Raw genomic sequence first — 19,904 nt, 5'->3', positions numbered from 1 at the left:
TTGTTGTTGTTGTTGTTGTTGAAGATGTAGTAGTCGTAATAGTAGAAGTAGTGGTAGTACTAGTAGTAGTAGTAGTAGCAGCAGTAGTAGTAGTAGTAGTAGTAGTAGTAGTAGTAGTAGTAGTAGTAGTAGTAGTAGTAGTAGTAGTAGTAGTAGTAGTAGTAGTAGTAGTAGTAGGAGGAGGAGCAATAATATTACTCTTGCTATGAGAATATTTCATGATTATATAAATCTTATGTAAACAAATCCCATTGTACAGTGTAAAAAATAATTATCGTCATCGTCATGTCGTATCTTATGTTGATTCATAAAATGTGAATTATTAGAGTTGTACCAAGGACTTATTTTTTAAATTATTAATCTATAATTCAAACTATTAAATAACTAGTCTATTAATTAGAAGATTTTACATTATTATTATTATTATTATTATTATTATTATTATTATTATTATTATTATTATTATTATTATTATTATTATTATTATTGTTATTATTATTATTATTTTTATTATGATTGATTATTATTATTAATATTATTATTATTATTATTATTATTAATTATTATTATTATTATTATTATTATAATTATTATTATGATTGTGATGATGATGATGATGATGATGATGATGATGATGATGATGATGATGATGATATTATTATTATTATTATTATTATTATTATTATATTAATATTATTATTATTATATTATTATTATTATTATTATTATTTATTATTATTATTATTATTATTATTATTATTATTATCATCATTATATATTATTATTATTATTATTATTATTATTATTACTATTATTACTATTATTATCATTATTACTATCATTGTTTGCCTTGCTTTATTATTGATTTTATTTACTTAATCTGTTGATGAAAATATTATATTCTTGTATGAGTTATATTAGCAATTGCCTACAAATAAACTTTTGAATCTTGTAAAAAAAAAAAAAAATAATGCATTCGCGCAGGTGTGTCCCGGGACAGTCCTGTCCTAGTGCGGAACCCCTTTTGAATAGAAGTTTTCTCCAGTGGGACAGGACAAATTTGTCCCGGGACAGTTTTGTCCTAGTGCGGAAGAGGGTTAAATTCTATATGTTACAGATTTGGGACAGGACTGTCCCGGGACAGTCCTGTCCTAGTGCGGAAGAAGGTTAAGAGGCTGTTTGAAAGAAAAACAATGAGTCAATGAGAAAAAGTATGCATCCGGTGCATATAAAATCTAATAATGAAATTAGACGATAATGTCATAAGCTGTTTCTAAGCATATTTGGCATCAAATACGAATTAACCCGTTACCTTGACAACAGAAGCATGTGACGGTTCCTGTGAAAGTTTATGTAAATAATGAATTCATTACGCTTTATGCTTATATCGACGTGCACTTATTTGCAGGTCTGATAACCCAATTCCTAATGGGCTCATTGTTGTAATGGAAATCGCAACAAAAAAAGCGACGCAAAATAATGTCCATTACAAAAATGTTAATCAGACCTATATTATATATGTCAACGTCGACTTATATCGATGTCAGTCACAGGGAGTGAGCAGGGGCCAGATTTTATTCTGCAAAACATGCTAAGTGTCATTTATCAATCACCTTATTTTACTAAAATGCATGATATGAAGTGAGTAGAAAAGTGCCAGAAGACAATAGAGAATAAAAATTTTTTTCGCGGCGGTGGTGGGTTTTGAACCTGCGACCTTATTGGTACGACAACTCCGCCTGGCAGGTGAGAGCGTGGCTCTACCGTGTGAGCTATCCACGAACACATTAAAATATTCGTTTCAAACCCAAAGTCATTTCTAGATCCCTCTCTCACCCACTTCTTGAGATCGCCGATTCGTTCACCACCATCGCGAAATAATTTTGACCAGCAGTTAAGCTTAATAGCCAATATTCTCATCACAAACATATAACATAGAAACGATTAAGACATTGAGTATGCTCCGGTGTATGGGGTGAATTTTTAATTCAGAAAAGTGAGTGGAGCAGGCACTTATGTTGGCAACAACAAGATATGAAGTGAGTAGAAAAGTGCCAGAAGACAATAGAGAATAAAAAATTTTTTCGCGGCGGTGGTGGGTTTTGAACCTGCGACCTTATTGGTACGACAACTCCGCCTGGCAGGTGAGAGCGTGGCTCTACCGTGTGAGCTATCCACGAACACATTAAAATATTCGTTTCAAACCCAAAGTCATTTCTAGATCCCTCTCTCACCCACTTCTTGAGATCGCCGATTCGTTCACCACCATCGCGAAATAATTTTGACCAGCAGTTAAGCTTAATAGCCAATATTCTCATCACAAACATATAACATAGAAACGATTAAGACATTGAGTATGCTCCGGTGTATGGGGTGAATTTTTAATTCAGAAAAGTGAGTGGAGCAGGCACTTATGTTGGCAACAACAAGATATGAAGTGAGTAGAAAAGTGCCAGAAGACAATAGAGAATAAAAATTTTTTTCGCGGCGGTGGTGGGTTTTGAACCTGCGACCTTATTGGTACGACAACTCCGCCTGGCAGGTGAGAGCGTGGCTCTACCGTGTGAGCTATCCACGAACACATTAAAATATTCGTTTCAAACCCAAAGTCATTTCTAGATCCCTCTCTCACCCACTTCTTGAGATCGCCGATTCGTTCACCACCATCGCGAAATAATTTTGACCAGCAGTTAAGCTTAATAGCCAATATTCTCATCACAAACATATAACATAGAAACGATTAAGACATTGAGTATGCTCCGGTGTATGGGGTGAATTTTTAATTCAGAAAAGTGAGTGGAGCAGGCACTTATGTTGGTAACAACAAGATATGAAGTGAGTAGAAAAGTGCCAGAAGACAATAGAGAATAAAAATTTGCGGAGTTGTCGTACCAATAAGGTCGCAGGTTCAAAACCCACCACCGCCGCGAAAAAAATTTTTATTCTCTATTGTCTTCTGGCACTTTTCTACTCACTTCATATCTTGTTGTTGCCAACATAAGTGCCTGCTCCACTCACTTTTCTGAATTAAAAATTCACCCTTTACTAAAATGCATATACATCTGGGTTCATATATTTGCAACTCAGGTTGCTGAACGCAATTATGGCCTTGATTTAACAGTGTTGTAATGGACAATATTTCGCGTTAGTTTGAGAGTATTTCCATTACAACAGTGAGCCTATAACAATTTGGGTTGTCTGACCTGCACATAAGTACACGTTGATATAAAGAAACTAGTTAATTATCATGTTCTTATCCTTCTGCAATGTTCATTAATGAATGTTTCATCATGTCTTGCAAATTTAAAGGTAAACATTAGTTAGGGGGTTGTTTAAAATATCAAGTTTTTGAAATATGCCAGTTAAAACTCCAACGTGACAACCATGGTCAAAAAATGCAGAAGACATTGTGTACAGGGAGTAAATGTTAAGTATGCGTGCAGAAAATATGGAATTAATGAATGCTTTAAACATCCGTCAATTAAAACTGAATTAGGCGCCATCGTTTGAGAGCTGCTTTAAAAATCGAAACGTTCATTGTGACTTTTGTGTCGAGTCTGCTTGGACCTCGTTTCTCTCATCATAAAAACAAAACAAAAACAAACAAAAACTGAGTGTTGAAAAAGCTCAACATCCACTAAACGCGCTCAACGCGCTTTACAAGAGGATCTAGCCAGCAGCAACACTTAACGTAGAGGACGAGATATGATGCCTGTTAGCGAAATCGCAATTATTTCCAACTGCGTACTCATTTTACAACAGAGTACGGTGACAGCATGTGAGTAAAAACTCAGAGACTCAGAGGCTCGAACCCAGGACCTTCCGATCCGAAGGCAAGTGTTATACTACAAGACCACATAGCCGCACATGAAATGTTTACGTCAGTCTTGCTTCGAATCATGATATTTTGAAGACGATTCTCAAAATATACTAGTCTATATCAACAAATGATGGCATAATAACACAACTTGGAAATATGAGTGTTTCATTGAGGTAAACACTTTGCTGTTTTGATTTGCTTTGTTTTTGTTTTTGTTTTTTGTTTTTTGTATTTTTTTTTTTTGTATTCAAGCTTGTATAGTGTATTAAATATGTGTAGTGGACTAAAGTTTCGATACAAAACGAAAAACCATCGATAATTCGCCTCATTGAAATTGTAAGAAAAAAAATGGATGACAAAGAAACTGGAGAAAATTTCGATTTACTCATATTATTATTATTACCCACTGATGATTCTCTAACAAGAACCGGTGCTAATTGTATTATATGAATGTGTCCCAAAACAATTTACGTGCGAAAATAATAAAAACGACATTATGATGAGACATTTTAATAAAACATTTTGTTATTTTCACTGGCAATATCAATAATGATCAAGGTCATGAAAAGATATTTGCTCAATCCATTCCTGATATTTTCTAAAATCTACGTCATAACCATATTCTTGCCTAATTCCAATTATAGGCCGTTTTAATCTCCCTCATATTAATTTGAAAGAATACAAACAATTATATCTTCCCTGAGGCTTATGTTCTAGAGGCAATCAAAGACTCCTTTATCAATCCAGGTTATATACAAACTAATATTAAATCAATATTCTTTCATTGCTTTGGATGGTTTAAATGTCTTATTTTTGTGTACCCACTGTCAATAATATCAGTTAATTGCGGTACTCTAGAAAAAACTCATATTTAAACATTTGGCAAGAAAACTCGTCCTTCAAATATCGATCGATTTATATTACCCTCATCTTCGCAAAAGCTCTCAAACCTGGGACCAGGGAGGACTTCGCGAAGTCTCAGGTTTGAGAGCTTTTTCGAAGATGAGGGTCATTTAAATTGATCGATATTTAAAGGACAAGTTTTTTGGCCAAATGTTTAGATACGAGTTTTTTTCCAGAGTACGGAAGTTAACAAGTCCATTCCTCATCATTTTATGACACACAGTTGAGATGATGGAATAAATAGAATTAAGCGGTTTATAATGTACATTCTTGTAAGGCGACCAGTATTTATTGCTTTCCAGTTTTGCTATACTGAACTCAATATTTTAGTTTTTATGCTTATTACGTTCAAATCAACATCTGCGCTCATTTGCGCTGATTAAAATGAAGTTGATTTTGCAATTATTTCAATCAATGAGATAGTAAAGGAATTCACAGTTTGTGCGAAATATTAATTTTGATATTCTTTTGACCTCGAGATATTATTTCTTATTCAAGGTCAGGAAAGCAATTATTTGCTTCGGGGCCGTTTTTAATTAGGGAGGTGGAAAAACGGTTTAACTGTCATATTTCAGAATATAATTGTGAGGTCAAATCAGCTTCACGAGAGAACAGGTCATCATGGAATGAAGACTGAAAACAAAGGGTGACAACTGCAACAAGCGATTGATACTAATAGAATTAATGAAGTTGACGTCACTTGTTTCTTTATTATTGTTTACAGACCACCAATTGGATAAATAGTACACACTAAATCATTGACTGAAAACCGAGAACTAAGGATGACAACTGCAACACGCAACAGATATTAATAGAATCAATAAAACAAAAAACCCCACCGAAAGAATGCCTGCATTCCACAATGCCAGGAAATACTGGGTTTCGTCAAATCGTCTCTTACATGGCAGAACTGCATCAAATATGTGCAAATGGAAACTTGGGAACAGTGATGCCTGCCAGAAGTATCAGGCAGCTCCATAGACCAGCGATCACATCATTCTCCATTGTCAAATAACGAGACTTGCAGGTGGCTATGAAACAGTTCTTGAAATGAATTTAGAGGTGTAGCCATACACTACTACTAGCACTACTACTACTACTATGAAGTTGAGCGTCACCCGGCTTTTTGTTATTATTTTTAGACCGCCAATTGGATAAATAGTTAAAAATTAAATCATTGAATGAAAACCGAGAACTGAGGATGACCGTAGCCATCGAAAAGTTATAGCCTGAAACTGACCAAAAAATGACGTCAAAATGCCAGTCTTTTGCCACAAAAGAAAACAAATCGTGAGTTATATTCAATAGTTCAACCAATGAAATAACTTGTTTCCTTGAGCTCTACTAACGAGAACTCACTAGACGCTACACAGACCTAAAAAATGACGTCAAACTGTCAGTCCTAGAGGGTTCTTGTGTCGGGCTATAATATGTCAACGATGGCTACGGGATGACCCGGCTGTGTTTAGAGCGTCGATTAGATAATTAGTTCTCACTAAACTCCCTTCTAAGGTCTCTTCCCTTCCACCGCTCTACGACAATGGGAGCGATCTGTATTCAGGTTTTTTGTCTAACCGAGTCATCAATCACATTATGCGTTGCTGTCCAACGATTTGATATAGATCTATCTTAACAAATGTAAACACGCTGCGTTGTTTATGCAAATTGTAAACATACTCATGTGTCAAGCTGAACAAAAATGACCAATCGTGGTGATAGATATTTCAAAAACTGGGAACACTTTTCACTATGTGTCACTTTGAGCACATTTCGTAATGTGACCAACTACCTCAACACATGGAACGGTAATAAAGATAGATGGAAGTTGACATTCATGTCTTTGTTGGGTTTTTTTTTGGCATCCACGTTTCTGAGTAATTCTCACTAAACTGTTTTAAACAGACTATAAACGACCAAGATTACACATAGTTTTGTGTGTTGATCCGTTATGTTTCCGGATGGCAACGTTTTGGTATTGTGAGTTTCTTAACGAAGCGCACACTATTTTATAGATCATCTCCATATCTCCCGTCCTGAGCCTGAAACTTATGAACTTATCGGGATAGGATAGTCTTGTCGAATTGTGATCTGAACAGAAGTAAATTGCTACCATATCGGTGGGACACGACTGTCTCTGTCCGCAGCCATTGTTAACTTATAGTCTGACACTAGAACCCTTTAAGACTTATAGTTTGACGTCATGTTTTAGGTTTGTGTAACTTCTGGTTGTCGTCAGTAGAGCTCAAGGAAACAAGCTATTTCATTGGTTGAACTATTGAATAAAACTCACGATTTGTTTTCTTTTGTGGCTTTGTCTTTTGACGTCATTTTTGGGTAGTGTCAGGCTATAGGTTTACGATGGCTACACTCAGTCCCGGGTTTATATCTTTTGTGATACTTAATATAGAGAAATAAAGCCGCCTCCCACAGTATTAGGGCAAACTTGTTTTAGACTTGGTGGAGTTATCCATATTGCAATATCTGACCAATCACCAGATGCTAAAAGATTGGATTTATGCCAAGAATATTACATTTAACTTTATTGAAGAGATATAATATAGTGTTTTAAGAACAAATAATTAGAGATAAATATTTCTAATAATACGGAGCTTGGCTCAGTGTGATGTCAATAACGTGTTCTTTCTCAATGGAAGTGTAAAACCACTCTTCCGGAGGACTGAATATATATATATATATATAACATTTCAAGTACAATTATTTTTGTTTAACTTCTACAGTACTGTTTCATTTCTATGACAATCTACGAGAAGTGTGTGTAATCGTTATTGTTGTTTATGATTGCGTGTTGTTTCATACTTCCTGTGATGTTTTGGTGTCGAGACTATTATGGTGGTTTGAAGTTTAATAAATTATAATTTATATATATATATATATATATATATATATATATATATATATATATATATATAAGTATCAATCCACTATTAAGGTGACCACTGTGAAATGCACCAATTGGAGGACCAAGCATATGTCTTGTTCAAATTGATTAAACTGTTCAATCTTTGTTCAAATGAGTATAGTTTGATTCCCTACAATGATTTATGAACACAATTCTGATGCTTGATGATCACAATGGTATATAGAAAATTACTCGGTCCCCCTAATGTTTTACTAAGTGTTTCTGTAGCTTTAAGGAGACATTTGGTAAAAACATGTTTTTAGGGAGACCACATTAAAAAACCCTTTTAGGGAGCCCAGTATATGTTTATATATGTGTATACCTAAGAGTGCATTTTCAAGTGAGCTACCACCAAATTGTCTAAAATAAAGTAAGTCCTTAAGATTAAGAGCTTCATGGCCATAGTGTCGAAGCTTATCCCAGTGTGCGTAGAGTGAAGTGGCCGAGCAACGCATTTACTAACTCCTGGGAAGGTCCATCCCTCAGAAGGGGCGCTCAGGGAAATAACCTGGGACTCAAACACGGCAAAAAATATTCCCAGTTGCTCCGTGCGCCATTGTTTTTGCAGTCCCCGACCCCTTTAGAAACCTGACGACCCAGGTTAAGATCAGAGATAGAAGGGACCAGGCAGAGGAGTTTATTTGTTGTTGTTGTATACCACTGAATGGACTTGGTTTGTTTTGTTTTGTTTGTAAGGGTTTTACGGCGCTTGCAACACATTAAGGTCATATCAGCGCCAGTAAAAAGGAAGAAAATGGGATAGTAAAAAGTTCTGGAACTACAATTAGAGCACCCAAGAAAAAGTAAGGCAAAGGGGATTTGTTTCAAATAGGAAACAGTAGATTCCAAGAGCCCACTATCAAAGTACTTAGTTTGAGATCACCTAAACGTCTCATTCAGACACAAGCACAGGTCCCAACAAAGAGGGATACACTCAAATGTTTACAAAGCATAAATAATATGTAAACAAAACAATAAAGAGCATAACAGACAGATGATTTACAAGGGAAAAATATAATCTCCCAAAACTCGAACTATACATTTGACTGTTTCCCTCCCAGCCAGGTCCTGGACAAAACCAAGTAATCCCATCCCATCCCGAGACAAAGACAGAAAACAAGTTGGAAAACAGACATAGGGGGATAGAAGACGCAACGAGTACGTCCCTGCCCATTATGGGAAGTCGGGAACCCCACCCAGTGAGTGAATGGAGTTGGATGGATAGGACAGCAGATCTGATGGACACAATGAACGGCTTCAATCAACATCTCATTCACTTTAACTTGCACAATGCTTGCTTTGGTTTCGTGGTAGACAGTTCGTCTGATGCCCGAGTTGCCAGGGTTCGAATCCATATTTGTGGCGATGCAGAGTCATTGTAAAAGTCTCATTTACAGTCTCACTTGTGTTAATTGGAGTACGTTACTGAATTGTAACAACGTTGTTCGTGTCCATATAAATCTACTACCAGCTGCACGTTGAGCTCATTGTGGGTTTTATGATACATCAAGCTCGTGTAAAATTACATTTACATTTGACCGAAAAATGATACATAACGATAGAAGTCTACAAATCATATTGCAGGTTTATTTCAGTTCCAAAAGCCATCACAAACATTCATCCACTGTATCACATAAGTCTTTGGTCACCAAATAAAAGCATGAAGTTTGCTATGTGTACAGTGCAACATAAAAGGATAGAAACAGTTTTACTGATAAAACCCTCAAATGATAACAAACCAATATGTTGTTGCTGGTAAGTTGCTTAATTGCATTTGTTAAAAAGCATAAACTGTGAAGCAAAAGTGTTGAAAATCGTTTGAATAAAGTTTAATGCAAAAAAAATAATTCTTAAGCACTTTATGCCGTTCTAAGCTGTCGTTGCTGCATTTTTTTTCATTATTAATTATTATTATTCTGATTAAGGATGAGGGGATAAAGAAAGAATGAAATTAAATGCACAGAGGTGTCATTTCTTGACAGTCACCTCTAAAGATTGCAACTCTTAAAACTATCATAAAAAGAATAGTGAAATTTTACATTAGGTATCTAGAAAATGCTGAACATAAAGCTACATTGGCCAATTAAGTTAGGGTTAGTAGAAAGACTTTTTATTCTGCCATATCTGATTCTTTCAGATAGTTCTACATAGCTGCCAACTTTTCAAAAATAAAATAAGGAACGCTCATTTTGCCCGGGATGAGGGGCGATGTGTGCCGAAGCCCCCCCCCCCCCCCCTTCATCGAATCGCAACATATAAAAGTCAGCCTTTTTAATTACTATTACTAACACTAACAAGTTTGAGATGACAGAGGCTAGTCCAAATGTTGCTCAATTATCGGGTTTAGTACCAGCACATTTGAATCGTTAAAATGACACTTTCCACAATGATTGTTGTTTTGTTTTTAAGGGTTTTACGGCGCTTGCAACACATTTAGGTTATATCAGCGCCAGTAAAAAGGAAGAAAATTGGATAGTAAAAAGTTCTAGAATTACAGTTGAAGCATCCAAGAGAAAGTAAGACATAGGGGAACTGGGAACAAATAGGGATCAGATGTAGATTCCAAGAGCGTATCACCAATGTACTAAGTTTGAGATCACCTATAAGTCTTATCCGGACACAAGAACAAAATCCAACAAAGAGGAACACACTCAAATGCTTACATTATACATTAAAAAATAACAAATATAGTAATAATACATAACAGAGAGATGATTTACAAGGAAAAAAATATCATCTCCCAAAACAATAAATATGCATTTGACTGCTTCCCTCCCAGCTAGGACTCCGGCGAGGGCCAGGAAAAAAACAAGTAATCTCATTCCAAGACAAAGACTGAAAGCATGTTGGAAAACAGATATAAGGGGATAGAAGACACAGTGTGTACCTCCCTGCCCGCTATGGGAGCTTTCCACAATGAGATCAAAATTCAGAACGGACAATATAAAGAAAGAATTCAACTGCCTCAACTTTGATAAGGACCAATACACAAGAAGCACGATTGTAAAATAAATGAAATAACTTAAGATGGTTAGAAATGCATAACTACCAACCTGGTACATCACTTGAGAGGGCGTTTTGGGGTAAAAATTAGGTGAGTTCAGATAAAAAGTAGACGATTGCATATATGTTTTCTTTCATGCAACATAATGGTCTTTAAGTAGTATACTATAATAGTAGTTATAGTAAAATGCACCTCTAAATATTAGAGAATTCCTACTTCTTTACTTTGACAAGATAAACACACCTAAAAATGGAGTATACTTATTTTTCTTGAACCTAAACCGTTACAAAAGCTTGCTTGAAAAAAAAAAATTAAAATCAGATGAAGATGTTTTTAAAGGGATTAAATTTATATATTTCATAAATTAATAAAGGGAAATAATCATTGTCATCTTTAATCAATATAAGCAATTGATTTTCTTATTGAATACCTTCCAATCAAAAAGGTGGATTTAATTTTATTCTTAATTAAAATAATATTTGTAACAAATAGTGAAAGTATCAATACTGTCTTAGAATATTCAAAGTATATCGAGGCTAACATCCATATCCTATGCAAATCTCCAATACATTATGAAAGGTTTGAGTAAAATACAGGCGTCATATAAACGAATGGAACTTTTTTAATTGTTGAAAATCATTTATGTTAGAGGCATAATTCAAATTAAAGAGCTACACAAATGGAGATTATGCTCTCACTGGACACCAATAATAATGATAATAATAATAACAACAATAGTAGTAGTAGTAATAGTAATAATAATGGATCAATAATAATAATTCATTAGGCTCACATGGCTTTTTTACCACAAATTAGTCAAAAATTACAAAATACGGATTTTGAACTAAAAATAAGCACTTACGGACTCAGGAAGTCAAATACGGAACAAATCCGTTTTTAACAGAACGGTTGGCAGCTATGGTTCTACAAAGCATTTGTCTCTCAAGCTGAGCAAATGAATGTTCATATAATATAAAAAAGGATATTGCAATGATGAACAGATTGTACTATATAAAGATAAAACGTTTTTGTAAACCCCCAAAATATGTCAATAACACTATACAATACAATGAATGTAATACAAATCAAATTCATGATTGTCATTACACCGATTGAAACGCTCTTTCCCTTCTATATTTATTTCTTTCATTAAAAATCTTTGTCTTCACCAAACTAATTAGTGTACCTTCAGGGATTCCTTTTTGTGAAAATACCCTGTGGTGTTTTAAGAACAGAATAATTTCAGACTTTCTAGGTAATGATCCCCTTGAACCATGTGCTGAAACATCTTCGACAAAGTTTTTAAAATATGACTTGACTCTATCTGTATCCTCATCTGACCATGACATGTATCTCCGATTTTTGCTTGAATTCCTCTTGGGTTCAGTTTGTTTTGAAGAACACGTAAGCTGATTTGGCACTCCTGCTTCACCATCAAATATTTCTTCTTGATTTGCAGCTGTTACTATGGATGTTCCAAAATTTGCATTTGAGTCTCTATTCACTACAGAGTCATTTGTTTCAATGTTACAATTTCCTTCCCCAGTGACCGATGCTGAGTTATCAATTTGACCCAAAAAATGACCAACTTCTGTTATTTCTCGTATTGCAAGTGGACACTGATAAATGTTTTGATTGATTGATTCACTGTGTCCCATATGTCGATAGAAGACATCTCTCTCGTGTTGTGGGACATCAAGTAAGGCAAATAATGTCGAAGCTCGGTGCCTGAATTTATCAGCTATTAACAACTGGGGTTTCTCTAAATCCTTTACTAAGGAAGTGACATATTTGATGGCAATGTAACCACTTACATGATCTTTGGATATTCCTGTATTTGGAAAAAGAAATGGGTTGTCTGAAATATCAACAGCTTTACGCTCCTGTGCAAGTTTCCTTAAAGGCTGAATTGTGTCATTGGGTATCAACACAGGGACCAACATCTTGCTTCCCTTTCCAGACTGATAGGCCAGCTTATACTTCTCAAGTAACGCTTTTTCCAGAGGATCAGTGACATGTTGTACAAGCTGGGGATCAACCCATACACCTGAATCTGCATCATTCCAGTCTTTTAACAACATCCTTGCGGGTTCTCCGCCTCTCCTCGCATTAAACATTGTAAGCCTAGCTACGATGACATTGCGAAGCCTAACAAACATATGTGAATCAAATAATTGATAATCATCCTCACAAATACGGACCATCTCTTCAGTAATAAATTGCCGTAGCTTCTTTATATCATTCTCTAATGGCATCTCTTTGGGTTTTCTCAAATTTGTTCTCTTTGCTTCACATTGAACTCTGGCTGTAAAAAAAATACTATCCCAATTATAATCCAGGACAGCTTTGAACAAATCTATCTCTGCGGATTCTTCCATTTTGTTTTGCATTATATATTCCCCTTTTAAGAAATTAATTAACTTTTTCAATATAAATCCAATTGAAAGCTTCAAGCCTGCTTTCAATGTCCCATCCTCTTTCAAAGTCATTTCAGAAATGGTTTGCGATATTTCATTAAAGTTACAACGCTTCACCACGTCCTCTCCAGAGAAAGAAGGTTGATTCGTTCTCTTCCTAGTTTTTAAAATCAAATTTCCTAAGATGCGTAAATCACTCATTATAACTTTTCTCTCCTTCTTTGAACTTTTACTCCACAATTTTGTTCCTAACAATACTATAGCTTTGTCTGATCGACACAAATTTCCCACTTCATCATTCCGAAATTTGTCAAGAATATTCTCCTTTATTTCTTTACTTGCATTGGGAGCCACGGGATAAAATTTTACAACCCCTGTACACAGAGCATGCTCAGTACTACATTCTTTTTGTGTTCATAAAACCTACGTCCAGAGTAAAACCCCTTACAGCCAGCACACATAACAACTTCATGTGACCCTTGTGCTCTCTCACGCATAACTATTGAATTGTTTCTAGTGTTTGAATAAAAAATGCCCTTTTTCTTGAGATAATCCATTGTTCTATCCCTTTCCTTTACAGGCTGTTTCATGGCCTCTGTAACTTCTGTCTCATCTTTGTGTTTCCTCATCAAATGCCTTGAGAGTTTTGTTTGCAACTGTCCACAGTATGGACAGGGTCTCCTTGGCTTTTTGTATTTCTCTGGAAAAAAAAGAAGAAAATAAAGCACATCATGCTATGAACTATGAAAATAAATCAATAGACAGATCATATGCACATCAGCTACATGACAGCGATAGAGAGGAATAGCATTCCAAATATTTAAGGCCTGGACAAGTAACTGTCATAATTCCTTCTTGTTATATACTTTTCTACCATCTATTCCTTTGGAAGAGGTATGTTAGATTTGTGGAGACCTCTGCCACATAACAAATCCAGTGAAAAGACGCCATATTTTTGTTTTGAAATAGAAATAAATAGATCAATCCACCCACTTCACTGGGTTCAGGGTTCCCTCTTCATTATAATCAAAATATGAACATAAATCGGAATAGTAACACATTGAAGTCTCATCTGAATACATAGATTGTCCTTTGTTGTTTCAGCGAAAAATCAGACAGAATGTCAAAAGAATTTTAGGTTTTTCCCCAACCACCCCTTGGAGGTATCAGTATCAGCGGAATGGTAAGCGTCATGTTTTTTACGTTGAGCAACAAAATTTACTCCAAATGCTTCACTCGACCCAGGCGGAAAAGCAATCAAGAATAGACCCAAGTCCTATCCAAAGACTAACATTTCATTTAAGTTTATTGTAGGCCCTTGGCCAATCGACAAAATTCAATTCACATAAATTATTTACAACAATCAGAAATTAATTATATCAATAATAGTAATAGAATGCAATGAAGGCAATATCATAATAATAATAATAATAATAATAATAATAATAATAATAATAATAATAATAATAATAATAATAATAATAATAATAATAATAATAATAATAATAATAATAATAATAACAGTAGCGGCTATAAGTAACAATTAATATAGTAACAAAAGTAATAATAGACTATAGTTCATAGTCATAACAATGACTTTCTTTGTCATTGAGGGAGTGAGAAAACATCACCGGCTGGCAGAACAAACAGCCGACATCAATCAAACGTCCTCCAGACCGGTTGAGCATCGGCTTCATTAATTCCTTAAAGACTTCCCCCCAACTGCCTGAACGATGCTGATGCCCAGACAACTTAATCCTGATTTATATTTTGTGGGAATGAAATATGACATGTATATGCCGGAAATATTTCAATAACAAACACACTGTTCAGATAGAAAATATTTGAGTCTTGCCTTTGTTAATTGATACAGGTAAGTTAGGAAAATAAATGCTAGTAAAAACGATCAGCAAGTTCGTGAACACTGCTTCTCAACTCGAACATATGTTTTCATCAAATCTACACACATCATGTTGTGAGCTGAATTTTAATGATCTCAGTTGTCATTGAAAGGAAACCCAAGAATTTTAGAATAAAGAAAAATATTGAACCTGGAAGTCAAAAGGGTTTGTAGCACAGCAGGCATTATCAAAGTATAATTTTAGTACCGACAAATTAAAAAGAAAATGTGCTTTTCTTTAAATGCTCCCAATCATCATATACTGTTTAGGTTGCAAGATTAATAAAAATGTTATCTACTCTGATTCTCGTTAAGTTTCCAGCTGGTCTGTGAAAAAAAAGCCTTAAGCATCATAGAAATACAAAGAAACAGTTTTAATATATAGATGGGTTGTAACAAAAAAACCATTTTAACACTTACAATACAAGCAATTTAAGTCTATTACAGACAAAAAAAAACCCCAATAAAATAAACATGAACATTTTTATGGCTGGTTTCACTGATATCACTCACACATTGGGGTTTCAGATTCTAAGATGTCCACCCTATCAAATTTGGATTTGTGCTTGTTATGTAAATGGTAGCGTATTTTGCGACGCAGCACTGCCAAAACAGAAAAAAAATGCAATAACACAAATGCAGCACCATGGAGGGGGTGGAAGTTTTCTTTTAAAAGGAATGGGTAAATTAAAATTGATCCCACAAATATCAAAGGAGAAGAATGACAAAAAAATGACTCACCATTGCACGTAACACGTTGGTTTGCAAGTGTATAGCATTCGGGTTGAACCTGGGTCCCAGACTGGCAACGAGGTTCAGTCTGTGATAGTTGTGGATGAGGCTCTGACTGAGTTGGGGAATGAGCACTAGGTTCCAAAGACAATGATGTACTCAGCATTGGGTACCTCACAGAGTACGTAGAGGAATCAGACTCGGAGTCAGCAACAAAATCGGGACCCTGTATATTTTGTGGAAAAGATGACAGATCAATCAATTTATTCATGTTGACAATAAACATGAAGAGCCATTGTTTAATAATCCAACTAAACAATTAGCTGGTTAATAATGCAAGTATAATAAAAAAGAGTTGAGAAAGGCAGACATATTGTCTAAGTATTTAATATGTTCAACTGTGCTTGGATAAATATAGATACACCAACCAGGGTTTCAGTAAACCGTTTTTAACCAACTCTTTAAATCCTACACCAGGACCAACAACTACAAAACAATTTTTTATATCACTACGATTCTGGACATATAAACGGTTGTCATTGCAACAATATGAACTTCCTAACCTTGCAACTGCAATATAGTTAACAAAAAAAGTTGATAAACATTACGATGCAAGAGAATTTGGACAAAATGCGAGATCAAAAGTATAATCCCAACAGAAGCTATTTTAATTTTTCCTGGAAACGCATCATTTTCACATTTTGTCAAATAAAAAAACAAACGACTTCAAATGTGAATGGCTCATCAATGAATATCACTTCAAAATATAACGAGGAAGGTTTAAAATAGTGTTATTGTTGGCGAAGTCCACTGCAAAGAAAAATTTTTAACAACAAAAAACTAGGAGATCTCACTGGTGTAAAACAGTGTTGTCCTTGTCCTGAAATATTGTATTGCGCCTAACAGACTGCAGGTCTCATCTTTTGTGGCAAATGTGTTTTGTCCACCACAAAATATGTTGATGTGAAGCATTTTGAGCATGGTGCCAACTGTGGATAAACGCTATACAAATGTTATGATTTTATTTTAATGTACATACTTACCACAAATGAATCATGTGATATGGAACTTTGTTCTGCATCACTTTCAGGCTCTGAGTTGGAGTCTATATAGAAAATAAAAACAACAAAAAAAAAAGCTGAAGACTATCATGTGCAAGTTTTTCTCTAAACTCTTAAACAAAAAATCATGCCATCTTGTGCTGTAAAAGGATTTTTTAAAAATTATTTACCTTATGACTATTGTCCTTTGGAAAAAAAAGAAAATTAAGTCCGAAACCTTCTGGCTATTTTCTTTTAAATTTCAAGAACGTCAGAGTTGGCAAGGGAGGACGGAAATATAATTCCAGAAACCAATCTGTCTATAATCATATCCATATGATAGTTTTTCGTTCAAGATTCAGGTACAGTCCACTTAGGATAATCGCAATACCTTGGGATCATCGAAAATGTTGGGATTAACCGAAATTCAGTTTCCTGTCCACTATTTCAACATTTTACACATTTATTGTCAACTCAAACCAGTAAATAATATTCTTAGTCCACCACATACAGAGCAATTTGATTGAAACAAAAACCATATGGCAGCCCCGTGTAGATTTGTCAACCAAAAGCAGCTATGAAGCAAGCCGATATCTTATTCAGATTGGAAGAAGTTTCAATCTTTTTTCTCAACAATTCAACATTTGTCAGAGTTAAAGAGATTAGCCTTAATGAGAGACAATAAGCTCTCACCAAACTCGTTGGTCACAATGCACAGTTGTTAATCCTAAAACAAAGGATATCGCTCAGTCTCTCTTTATAACTGTCATTTATAACCTGTTGTCAAGATTATGACCAGCCCCACCCCTCTTCTATTTAATGGCCACCGATGACGTCACAAACCCATACTGCAGAGCCCCGCCCTCTTTCGACTCTAACAGAGTGGTGACACACTACTGTAGCATTAAATCCTGCTCACTCTCGATTCTTCAACCTGTCACGATTTCATCCATGATGAAATTTAATCATGATATACTGTTTGATTTCTTGAATTTACCACTTTTTAAAAAACCGAAGTTTGTTGCAATTAACCAGTGACTTTTATATAGAATTATTTCCATTGCTTAGGAAATATTGTGATTAACCGAAAGTTGCGATTAAACGAGTTGCAATTATCCGGAGTGGACTGTAATAGTATTACACATCATGACTCAAAAAAAAAAAAAAAAAAAGCAAACTATGTGTACCTAAATGTTATTCATTTCCTCATCAAATTACATTCTTACCATTAACATCATAGATCACATCAAAAGGGTTGTCTGGATTGACAGCAAGACATTTTTCAGGATTTTTAAAGCTCAAATCTCTCTGATCTGAAGTTACAAAAGAAATAGCATATTCTCAACATTAAACTATGATTTTGTGATGGCTGTGATATGGCATACTGTATGCATAAAGCAAGATGCAAAGACAGGTTTAAGTTTAAATTATTTTATATTCTTTTCAAAAATCCATTCTAGTTTTGCCAAAATAAAATAAACACGAGAAGTGTTGAGTTGGATAAAGCTAAAACTAAAAGTAGTAGTGGTAGTAGTAGTAGTAGTAGTAGTAAACGACAGATCTTACTCACTAGTGTGAATCTACAGTCTACAGAAGTTCCCGAATTATCTGACTCCACTTCCAAATGACTGACTGACAAGTGACAATCATCAATCGGTGTGTGTGTGATTGTGATGTCTACCCTATTGAAAATCTTAAATCAACAGTGATGTAATAAGAATGGCCAATAACTTACCATTTAAATTATCTCGGTGTCTCTTCAATGATGCCTCCAGCATCAATTTACCCCACGATGCCATAGACGTCTAGTTTGGAACTCAGCAAGTGACGAAAAAATACTTGCGGCTATAGAGAGGACGTCCGTCGGCCACTCTCTCCGCAAGTCAATTGTCAGTGGTTATCAGATAATCATTGGTTCTTGAAAAATATAGAAACACAGCGGTTCATTTAAAAAGACTCTTTTGTAGATCAAGATATAATGTTAGGTATTGCACTTTAAAATCTCTTCAGACATAGAACGGGTCAACTTGACGTCTAGACCAAATCATTTCGAAGATCGATATGGCAACAGCAACGCCTGGAATGGAGGATTTAAATGCGGCATCTGACGATTCTACTGCTATGACAGAAGATGCTCCATTTCACGACGTCGAGATGGCTTCAACTGGCATCAGGCATCAACATGCTACTCAATAATGGGTTTGATGAAGCGTTTGACTAAGAATTAAAGCTGATAACTGATAACCACCTACCTACTACTGACTTGCGGAGTGAGTGAGTGCCGAGTGCCTCTTTATGCGCGAAATTGACTAAACATACGTTTCACGAAAAAAAGAGTTACTATGTTTGCTTGTCTCTTGTCACCAAGATAAGAATCCGGACCAAGATTCGATAAATCTGTTTCTAAAAATAGATTATAATTCGTATATCTTGTTCATTCCTCAGTTCATCAACTTTCACACAATTTTATATTAGGTTTTCATTACTATAAAAATCCATATAATGCTCTAGAATTTTAGAGAAAATTTCGGAAAGATATATTGCCTCACTATTGAAATATATCGATGAAAACACTGGTACCCCTATTGTACTTTTTTCAGGCGGTCACCTTATTGACCAACGTGAAAATTTAGGCATAACTCTTCTTACTGTGGTGTTTAACAAATAACTTCAATACTATGATTTACAATTATATATCCTTGACGGTTGGGTTGACAACTTTAAACTAAAAATAGAAAAGTGAATGTGCTAGAGGTCAAATCAATAGGGGGACCGGATTTTGGTCTCCCTATTGGTAAAGTACTGTAAAATGAACTAATAGGGGTACCAAAAGTCTCCCTATCCGGTATTAATACATATATATATATATAATAGTAATATCTCCTTACTGGCGTGATGCCTCGTCCTACATGTTAAGTCAGTGTTGCTGTTGGGTAGGGACCCCTTGTAAAGCACTTTAGGTAGGTTAAAAGTATATTGCGGTAGATTAATACACTTTTTTTCATAATTTTAATCCATAAATTCAATTCACACTATGTAGATAGTTCCGACATGCTACCAGTTTGGGTCGGTGGGTCACAAATGTATAAAAATATAAAAAGAAAAGAATAAAGAGGAAATTAAAGGAAACAAGACTAATTATAGCAATTCAAACTTTATTTTAAAATG

The 19,904-nt window shown here is 34.9% G+C and overlaps 1 protein-coding gene across 1 annotated transcript; it reads right to left on the bottom strand.

Moving 5' to 3' along the window:
* Positions 1-13,421: 13,421 nt before the first annotated feature.
* Positions 13,422-18,999, bottom strand: LOC144968028 (uncharacterized). Its single transcript, XM_078905979.1, has 5 exons — positions 18,472-18,999; positions 17,963-18,049; positions 16,740-16,801; positions 15,706-15,922; positions 13,422-13,764 (listed from the first exon to the last, which is right to left on the bottom strand). The coding sequence occupies exons 1-5, from the start codon at positions 18,533-18,535 to the stop codon at positions 13,430-13,432; spliced, it is 765 nt and encodes a 254-aa protein (XP_078762105.1). The 5' UTR covers positions 18,536-18,999; the 3' UTR covers positions 13,422-13,429.
* Positions 19,000-19,904: the final 905 nt, after the last annotated feature.

Source organism: Berghia stephanieae, chromosome 3, assembly GCF_034508935.2.
Source record: "Berghia stephanieae isolate SIO BIC M18660-M18661 chromosome 3, UCSD_Bste_1.3, whole genome shotgun sequence".
Classification (NCBI taxonomy): domain Eukaryota; kingdom Metazoa; phylum Mollusca; class Gastropoda; order Nudibranchia; family Aeolidiidae; genus Berghia; species Berghia stephanieae.
This window is presented reverse-complemented; position numbering and strand designations above follow the sequence as displayed.

Excerpts from the sequence above, each read along its gene's own strand:
- LOC144968028 (XM_078905979.1), bottom strand. The coding sequence starts at position 18,535 with ATGGCATCGTGGGGTAAATTGATGCTGGAGGCATCATTGAAGAGACAC. Across the intron at positions 16,802-17,962 it reads TGTGATCTATGATGTTAATG|ACTCCAACTCAGAGCCTGAA; the intron begins GTAAGAATGTAA and ends TTTTCTATATAG. Across the intron at positions 15,923-16,739 it reads TATCACATGATTCATTTGTG|GGTCCCGATTTTGTTGCTGA; the intron begins GTAAGTATGTAC and ends CAAAATATACAG.